Raw genomic sequence first — 10,105 nt, forward strand, 5'->3', positions numbered from 1 at the left:
AACAGAAAAATACTATTTATATAAATGTAGATAATTATAATTTTTGTTAACCCTTCATTCTGACCTGGTTTTAAAGACAAGATGCAAACAGCGTAACAGAGAGCAGTTTTAAGCATCAGCATTTTAATGGGACAAAGCAAAAACTCAAACCATGTTACTGAAGCATCAACAGAACTGTCCTTGCCAAAACATAGGTTGAACACATTCTTAGGCAACGCCTACTCTTGGATGATTTTTGGTTAAATTAAAAAGTAACTCACTGATGATGATAATAATAAGGCAACACAATGGATTTGTTTAACTATGTTAAAAATGATGGTGACCACAGTGCAAAAATCTGATCCTTATATGGTTGATTCTTAATCTATAAAAACAATTGTTTAGGTTTAAGACAGAATAACTTAAATGATGCATTACTCGTGAATGGAAAGGCTTTTGCATTACATAGCAATGCTGCTTGTCGTCCGAGCCTCTGGAAGAATCAAATGTTGCACCATCTCTACTGTACACTGGACAGGGATGCTACTGTAGAACAGCCGTTTATGAAGTCCATTAGCCCAACAGGAAGCAAGCGCGCTCCCTTGATTAACATGTCGTCTTTATACAGATTCAGTACAATTAAACAGACCGTTTGGTTATTTACATAAAAACAGAAAACAACGTGGAATGCAAAAACATTTTAAAAACAAAAAAACTAGTAATTCAAATTTTGTGAAAAGATAACCTTAAGTATTTGTGCAATATTTGTCTGCCTATTAGTAAGATAAGAGTGGCAGTAATCCCTGCAATTGGTTTATTTGAGATATTGAAAATCCAATTTAAAAAATAAAGTCGGCAGCCACTTAATGTTTTATAAACAAACATAAAAGGTCTCATGTGTCACATGATTTCAACGGTGTCACTGCAACATCTCTCTATAAGACAGTCCCGAAATTAAACACAAAAAAAGGCTCTTTATACAATGTCAGCATTTTAAATTTGCTAAAAAATAAAAACAAATTATACTATTTCACCCGTTGCAAAACAAATTATAATGGCGTAGTCCTTTCTGTTTCAGGGGGAGAATAATGGACATTGTTCTTGTGTGTAAAAGCATCAGTTCATGCACACACTCAAGCACAAACATTTCTTATCCAGACTCATCAGTCCGTCCCGGGAGTTGACAGTCGAGAAGCGCTGAATTTTTACTTGTTTTCCCAATTTCCCTCAAACTGTGTACTTTGTCTTCTCAGTGATTTTCTACATTTCACAGAATGACTTGACACACCCTGAGAACTTGCTTGGACTAGTTTTTCACTTTAGTAACATGTGGACAGACGTGAGAAATGAGAGATTCAAATTGAGAAGAAAAAAAAAAATGCACCCATTACTCAACACATCGCATGACTTCCTATGGACTACAGAGTGCTTTCTGTGGCAACGCTGGTAGCCTCTTCTCCCTGTATGATTGTTACACGTTGGTATAAAATTCTGCCCTTCTCTTTGGCTCTGAAAACAAACAGAACTTGGTGTTTTACTATCTTACTTTTAAACTAAAATGTGGCTGTGCTAGAAATATCTTGACATGGTTATATAATTTACATTTGGCCAGATATCTGCAGGCATTACAAAAATACGCCAAACAATAAAATGTGCCCAAGAATGCAAAGGTGCATTAGCAATTAGCTGTTTTAAAAGTGTTTTAAAAGTGTCCCGGAGTGGATGGTTTTTCTTTACACTTGCAGATTTGGGCAGTGGGTGTTAAGTTATGGGCTGGTTAAGGTTGATAAAATGGCGTACCAGCCTTTCTAACAGAATTACTTTGTGTGGTTTCAGAGAGAGAGCATCTAATGCCCTCCCTCCCCCAACAGAGTATCATCTTGTGGCCTCAGAGACTTCAGAGGCCCGCTGTGCTCAGTGATCAGTGGGTGTGGTAGCCGGCGGTGCTCATGCCGGCCTGGTTGGTCAGCACCGCCCCGTTGACGCCCTGCCCGGGCTCCACCATGGCCCCGTTGCTCACTGCGCCCACGCCTGTCCATCCGGCACCGGCAGCATGTAAATGACTGTAAAGAAAGACAGATTATACAGTTAGATGAAAGATAATGAAAGATGTCGTAGCATCAATGTGAACATTTCTGATATTCAATGTTGTGTGGCGTGAGGGACAGTCTGCAAACTGTGTCCTGCTTTTACATTATAGATGTGATTCCGCTATGTTGTGTTATATTTGTCAATTTATTGAGGCTATTTCCCTACATTTCAAAACTTTGTATTTGTATTCAAGTGCAACACCAGCACCCTGATACAGATTTAGCTTGCAGTCCGATTTCTATCAGGCAAACAGAGAGGCAAATATGTGATGAAAAATAAATACATTTATTTTGTTCGATTTAGATTTGATCCCGTTAACACACATTTGCAGTGGAGGGATTTAACAAACAGCTGCTTTTCTAGATTCAGATGAATTCAAAACATTAATCAACATACATTTAATTTATTATTTGCATTGAATGTGTATTATATATACAAGGAGCTACAGCTTAAGCCGCTTCAATTAGACTAGACACATACAAAAGTCCAAGGAATTGTCAGGACTTTTGCTCATGTAAAAGAATGAGCAAATAGGTGATGTTATGGGCAATAAAACAGGAAGTATACTGTTATACTGAAAGAGATTGTCAACAGTGAAGACAACATGAAAGATGATGATAAAAAAGGTGCAGAAGTTTCTTCAATCCCCAACACACATCTAGTGAAGCCATTTCCACTGCATACCCTCTGCTCACCGTGGTAAATAGATGTAAATATTGTTATTATGTAGGCAGAACAAAATAGTCCCATATTCAGAAATTAAGCTTCTCCTGTTGCTTGTATCCCTAAGTGAGGGAGAGCATGTTAACCCGCTTTCTATTGGGAAAACAATCAAAGTGTGATATAAATAGATAACACCCATTTGGTGTTGCTGTGGTGATAGCAGACAAACTGGCTTAGAGAAAGAAATGAACAAGATGGCTGCATGAAAACAAGATTCACAAGTAATGATTTGTGCTGTGGTCACCTCTGGTACTCACTTGTAGCCCTGCTGATCCCAGGTCTGCCCGTACACTCCGTAGCTGGGCACCTGCCATCCGTTTGGCACATACTGCCCAATCTGCTGTGCAGCTGTGTTGCTGTACCACTGACCCCACTGACTGTAGGGCTGCGCTGCGAAGCTCACCGTGTTCTGCTGACATACAAATTCATATTTCAGGAGCAGGCAGAGTATCACGTTGCACCACAGTGAAGTGAACCAGCAGTGAAGCAGGGTTCCTTTAATATAAGCAGTGCAGGATGGTGAATGCAGAAAAATAAATAAATGATGTGTGGGGGAATCTCCTGGTGCTTACCTGGGGCATCTGTACCTGCTGAATGGGGCTCACAATGTCTGTTGTTTCTTTGCCCCAATAACACTTAACAACATAGCCCTCTATGGATGTGCCGTTGACGGAGACAATGGCATGAGCAGCTGCTTCATGGGAGTTGAACCTGCGCGCACAGAAAGGAGATTAAATCTGATCAAAACATACGAGCATGATGACTTAATGTGAGGTTTTTTGAGTGACAGGTTAATCTGCAAGTCAGTTTACCTCACAAATGAGTAGCCTTTGTCTGGGAAAACACGGATTTCCATTATTTGGCCAAAAGGTGAGAAGGTCTGTCTCATGGTTTGCTCTGCGAAAAAGAGACGAATATTTAAAAGATGATTTTCACATGTGCCTCTACATAAGGGTGCTGCAATCAATTAGTCATTAATGGTGACAGGCTGATCATTTTCAAATATAACCAGTTATGCGCGGTTTAAATCGTAATGGTTGATTTAGCAGCTTTTCAGAGCCTTTTAGCAATTATATTTCTTGAGAGCAACTAGCAACGAAATCAAAAGCAAATAAAAACACTAGCGATAAATAATAAATAGTTGAGTCTTTGTAAAAATGTCTACATGCACAGTAAAGAATAATATTGTTACTGTTGAATATCTGTACATATAACTACATTTTTCTAAATTGTTTGTGCATGCTGTCAATTAACACCAAATATTTTAAGTGGGACCTGAGAAATGTGGTCCCCCTTTAACTCTCTAATATGCAGCTTAATCTTATAACTCACCTGTGAGTCCTGTTGTGACCCCCCCGCAGTAGACGGTGCAGTTGCTGGGGCTGGACTGGTTGACCACCTCGTCAAAAGAGAGCTGCTTGGCATTGGTGGCTAAAAGAAAAGATTAGAGCCGTTTTTTATTCATTTTATGTCTCAAAATATCTATTGTACAATACAACTGTGTGCATCTACTGTATGTGCTGAATGAACCATCTGATAAATGGATTGTATTATTCAGACACAGACAAGTGTTCATTGGAAGAAAACAATATCAAATGGAAGTGGGTCCTTTTATGTTGTCAGGTGCCAGAGTAAATCTGGAAAACCTTTGGACTGCAAGGAGAGTTCAAATGCAGTCCATCGATTGTCTTTTATTTACTTCCAGCGTACTTACTCTCATTTGTAGTTTTAGGAGCAGGCTTCCTTGTGGCCCAGTTGGTCCTGATCTGCCGTCCTCCCAGCCACTGTCCTCCCATCTGCTGGATTGCATTCTCTGCATCCTGGTTATACAGAAAGAATACACACCAAAGTGAGTCAAAGACACCGAACACATAACGTCTCACTGTATGTAAACCCGGAGCTTCAACTGAGTCAACAATCAGAGCCTGCTAATGTTTCTCAGTCCTCTAACACATGGGCATTAACTGGCACACTTACCCATTTGTTGAAGAAGGAGACAAAGCCATAGCCTTTAGATTTACCTGTGGCCATGTCTTTCACCACTCGACAATCCCTGTGACAAATATAAAAACAGTTAGCCAAGAAATTCAGTGTATGGTTTGACTATCATGATATTATTTAGCATTATTTGAGTTGTCTATATGGAAGGGTTTAGGGTCTATACCTAAACTGCACAGTAGCATTTCTTATGATACACTATAGCATGTTATTGTAAATTATTATTTTTGGCAACAATTCCAATTAAATACAAAAAAACACTGAATATGTCTGCTAACAAGTATATGTGTGTATTCATAGCCTGATATATTCTTTGTCCCTGCAATAAATTTAAATACATACAATACAATAGCAAACGTGGAAAGATAAAACCCAGCAACATAACACATTCATACACATTTACTAAAAATGCCAATGGTGTAGCACGGCTGATCTGAATAAGCGATATAGAATAACATATAAAAGAAATTAAGAACCCCACACACAAATAATGATCATGAGAATATACTTACGATATTTTCCCAAATGGAGCAAAAGCTGCTTTAATGTCATCTGTTGTGATTTCAGGACTTAGATCTCCAACAAAGACATGGAAGTGACCTAAAAAAACAACATACATTCAAATATGTATTCATACAAACAATTATTTAACACAAAGTAAAGTAAAAACACACATAGCATGACGAGTAAAAGAGTATTGTTTTGTAGAGCATTAATTAAGGAATATACAAGATGCTAGGCATTAAACAGAAATAAAAAACAAACCTATTATTTGTGCATTTCTGTAGCTCTGAAAGACACGTTTTTTTATTATAAAAAGTGTATAAGAACAGTATAAATATGTTCCACGTTATAACCCCTTAAACCTTGAAGAAGAAACCACAGTAATAATGAAGGACTCACTGCTTGTGTCTTTCTTTTGGCTGGTTGGCGTTGTGGCCCAGTTGACCTTGACCTCCTGAAAGAGAGACAGAGCGAGGGAAGAGGAAACAAGGTGAGAAGGGAAGTTTCCTTGCAGAAGAGAGGAAGGTGCTTTTTCTTTGATGAGGTTTTGTCACACACCAGTTTTACTTTAATATTCTGTTTTTTTTTGATTGAGAACTTTTTTAAATAAGGTGGTCTCTGTATGCAATTAGTGGGGTTTTAAACCAACACTACAACTTGATTTATCTAAGTTTACAAACCTTTGCATTAATTAAAATAGCAAAACAAATACAGTGGAGAATATAAAAAGGGATATCAAGGTTTCACCTTCATAATCAGGAACATTTCAATCTAGTAAAAATTTGGAGAAAAACTGTAGGAAGTAAGGTCCAAATAACAAGGGACTTACAAACAAGTGATTTTTACGAACTTGTTATACTCCTCAAATGGTCCTTCAATACCTGTTGAGGATAAAATATTTTCAACTGAATGTATTTCTCTTGAAGTTGCTCTTACGTGGATTCTACGTGGAAATAACTTTGCAGAAGAACACATAGCAGTAAAGAAGTAAGGGGACAGAAGAGCATCCATTAAAGTCACACGTAGCATGATTACACAGCAGGGCCATGTTAACTCAGTCAGACAGAGGGCAAGCTCACTCAAGGAAAATCTTAATTGAAACAGATAATAAAAGCCCAAACAGCTCCATGTTAACATCTATGCAAACACACACACATGTAAGTTATCAGTTTATTTGCATGTAGTGTTTAGTATTTTTTGTAACAGTGCGGTGACAACTCACTTAACACACATGTTGTTGAAAGACAATTTAAGCTTTTGAAAACGCTTTTACAATCTTATTTCTCTCTGTAAAATGTCAAAACTCGGAGTTATATTATGCAGCATCCATTCAGGTCATAAAATAAACATTATTTTAGCTAATTTTGCAAGTTAAAATAGGAAACAACCATCTCATTTCAGCTTCTCTGGTGTGGATATGTGTTGGTTTTAGTTTTCTACAATATAAAAAGGTATCATTATTGAGATTTAAGCCATTCATTAGACAAACAAGACATTTCAAAATGTCAATTTTGGCTTTTTCAATACTCTAATATAGATCAGACAATGTGCAATGAGAGCAATATAGCTCAAATAGATGTTTTTTAAATATTCATAGTTTTTGTGCCTGTTCAAAGCATTTCAATTAGTCTTGATTAAATTATTAATGGTGAAAATATCTGCCAAATTCATAATTTACTTGTCCATTTTAAAAAGGTAAATACAATTCTAAACATATTTTTCTGAATCATATAGCCTTTTAAAATGGTAATCTAATGACTGATTATTTTTAAATCCATTACAGATTTTGTCTATTGAATCCAATCACTTTGTGGAGGATCTACAGACTTGTCTCAATTTGAAGTAAAAACAAAGGCTGACATTCTAGAGAAATTAGAAAATATGTTTTAAAGACTGAGATACTGTGATAACATGACAGAGATCGGTGTGGTCATTTCAGACTGTGCACAGTAGAGTAATGTGCACAGGGGACTAAACCAAATTAAGTGAAGTGGAGCAGGAACAGGGATGTGAGATAAGGTCTAAAAAAGATACAAGTTTTTTCCAGCCGCTTCATTTCACCCCTGCCCACCCAGCCTCACTGTAGTGGACTCACCCAGGAGATATGATAGCTTACCTTACCCAGAATTTTCCGACCGTTCATGGCTGCGATTGTGGCCGTGGCATGTCTATGCTCATAGAACTCCACAAAGCAGTACGGATCATGACCTGCTGTCTGGAGGGGGCAGGAAACAGATATTATTCAGAGGCATAGTCAATGTTTTTTATTGTTAAAAGGGAAGAAAACAAGCACTTTTGTTGATTGCTGGAGGGGTGTGACAGTGTTTGATTGACAGCAGAGACCCGGGTTACACCATAGACAATGTAAGACCATGTCAACAAACATGCACAATAACTGACATTGTGTAGCTAGTTATTGAAGAGCAGGACCAAAACAGAACTTATCAGGCAAAAGAGACATTGCATCTACTTTAAAATGTTGGCAATAAGCTAACTAGGCTGCAAAATTATAGTTTTTATAGTTTTCCAGGCAGTACTTAATTGGATGTATCAAAATCAAAAAGTATCCGTCTACAATACCAAATAGATAGTCCGTCAAACTAATGAAAACATAGTGGGCTGAATAGGGATGCAAATTTGTGATACCAATTTGATGGGTGGAAAAGCGGGCCGACACATGATTTACATCATAGATATGTATAATGTAACGTACAAAAAAGTGGGACTTTAAAGTTTCTTTGGCCATTATACAAGATGACAGAATTATATTTTGTTAATCCAGATAATCCCAGATGCTGGAATAAATGTGGATTTTTCGGGAAGAACGTCAGAGGAGATAAGGAAGCGACTCAATCAGATCATAAGGTCGGGGAGAAAAGTGTTCATGTATGAACTCTCATACGACAGTTGTCCTCGGATCGTACTACCAAATGTGTCCGCTGTAACCAAACTATCTTCTCAAGCAAGCAAGGAAGAACAAGCACACACAAAAAAAGTGAATACGATGAAAAATTAACTCACATCTACTATCATTTTACAGCTCTTGCAGGGTCCAATCTGGCCAAACAGCTCCAGGATGAGGGCCTCTGTCACGTCCCGGGACAGATTCCCCACATACCTACAATGGACAGAAGACACAGACAATACTGTTAGCCGTTTTGTGATGTAACTGAAGATTTGACATCTTCTGCAGGTGCTGAAGCAGGGTCAAGCTTTTCCTTCAATTATTACTGTGGTGACTAAATTAAAATCCGGCCTGGGGCATAAATATCAAGTTGTTCAGCAGATCTGGGAGTGGGTTTGTTAATTGTTTTGGTTTTGAAGGTAAAAGGGTGTTTGCCTCCCCGGTGGCCAACCTAATTATTCTCAAACTGCGTTGAGTTAGTATCTATTACCCGAGTTTGCCTCAGTAGAATAAAAGGGCTGTTGGTCAGTTTGTTGTTTTGTGTTGTCATGCTTTAGGTTGTAACATACAAAGTCATTTTTTAAATCTAATATCCCATAGAATCTTATCATAAGAAATGTATGGATGTGTGAATGCCAAAACTACACATTTACACACAAAAAATAAACAAATACCCAGAGGTAATCACTCCTCCCTCTAGTTTCAATTACATGTCTCAAGATGATACCATTTCAAGGACGTTCAATGCAAAATATTCTTTAGTCTGCATTAAATAAGCTAGACATAAAGTGCAAGTAGGGACATCTAAGATATTGTAATGTCTGCGGCTGACCTTGTGTCACAACACTGCTGGGTTTTAAGAGATGTAATTTAATCTAAACCAGGTAACTAAAATAACCCGTTAACCAAATAAACACATTAACATCAGTATTAGATTATTTTGAGAAGGGTACTGGTAACAGAGCTATCCATTCAAGTAGTCTACTAGGCCTGTGAATAAATGTCTCCCATGAAACTCTATGGATGATGGCACACCAAACTCCATAGAAAATCAGGCAATTCAGTGTTCTCCTGTTCATCGTCCGACTAACAACAGTCTCTGATACATATGGCTAGTCTGTGCAATACAAAATTGCATTCGGCCTACAAAAAACACATCACATTGTATCGAAATTAATTATTATTGAATGTTCCTTTGTGAGCAGTGTGTACCCATGTACACATAGTGTATGGTTCCTACGCGTTAATTTGATCCATTTCTGGATTCACTTATGAATGAGCCGAATATTCCAGATGTGAGATAATTACGATGTATTAAGATGTTTTTAAGTCGTGTTTAGGATACACCATATACACTCAAAATATATTTCTTATTGAGCATATGGTGCAAATCTCTCCGTTTTGAGACTGTAATTCGGTGTATCGATGCTAATTTAGCTACGTGACGGATACAAGAGGCTAGCTAACGGTAACGCAGACACACATACACACACACACTTACAGGGTTTTGGGCTGGTCATCGTCCATTCTGTTTTAACTTGCTGGCCGAGAACAAGTCGCAAACCCTGAGAGCAAATCCACGACTGTCTCAGGCAGTTGCCCGCGACACCGTCAGGTTATTTTAATGCGCAGTATGAAGTGATAACCCGCCGATGTGTTAGCTCCGGAGTGAACAATGGGCAGCCGACAAAGATGGCGGAACGACCGGGGCCGAACCTCACGCGCATGCGCAGCTTCCCAACCAAACACAACATCAAGACATGTTACAAAATACTGTCAAGTGAATACAAAATACATGTTCCACACGTTTCTTATGTATGAATATAGTACAATTTATAATAGTCTATTTTCTACGTTTTTTACAAACAATATGAGCAGTACATTAATATTGTACCATTAAACAGG

General features: G+C 38.0%; 1 protein-coding gene across 3 annotated transcripts; it reads right to left on the bottom strand.

Moving 5' to 3' along the window:
- Positions 1-103: 103 nt before the first annotated feature.
- Positions 104-9,919, bottom strand: LOC307024502 (cytotoxic granule associated RNA binding protein TIA1-like). Of its 3 annotated transcripts, none has more exons than XM_079658692.1 (12): positions 9,702-9,918; positions 8,317-8,413; positions 7,412-7,510; positions 5,695-5,749; positions 5,304-5,391; positions 4,771-4,846; positions 4,508-4,613; positions 4,126-4,224; positions 3,606-3,690; positions 3,366-3,504; positions 3,051-3,202; positions 104-2,042 (listed from the first exon to the last, which is right to left on the bottom strand). In XM_079658692.1, the coding sequence occupies exons 1-12, from the start codon at positions 9,725-9,727 to the stop codon at positions 1,901-1,903; spliced, it is 1,164 nt and encodes a 387-aa protein (XP_079514818.1). In that variant the 5' UTR covers positions 9,728-9,918; the 3' UTR covers positions 104-1,900. The 3 variants fall into 3 exon arrangements, with proteins under 3 accessions (XP_079514818.1, XP_079514817.1, XP_079514819.1); XM_079658691.1 differs by having other exon boundaries at positions 3,051-3,205; XM_079658693.1 differs by having other exon boundaries at positions 1,904-2,042; positions 3,038-3,205; positions 9,702-9,919.
- Positions 9,920-10,105: the final 186 nt, after the last annotated feature.

The sequence above is a fragment of the Notothenia rossii genome (assembly GCF_949606895.1).
Source record: "Notothenia rossii genome assembly, chromosome: 11".
Classification (NCBI taxonomy): domain Eukaryota; kingdom Metazoa; phylum Chordata; class Actinopteri; order Perciformes; family Nototheniidae; genus Notothenia; species Notothenia rossii.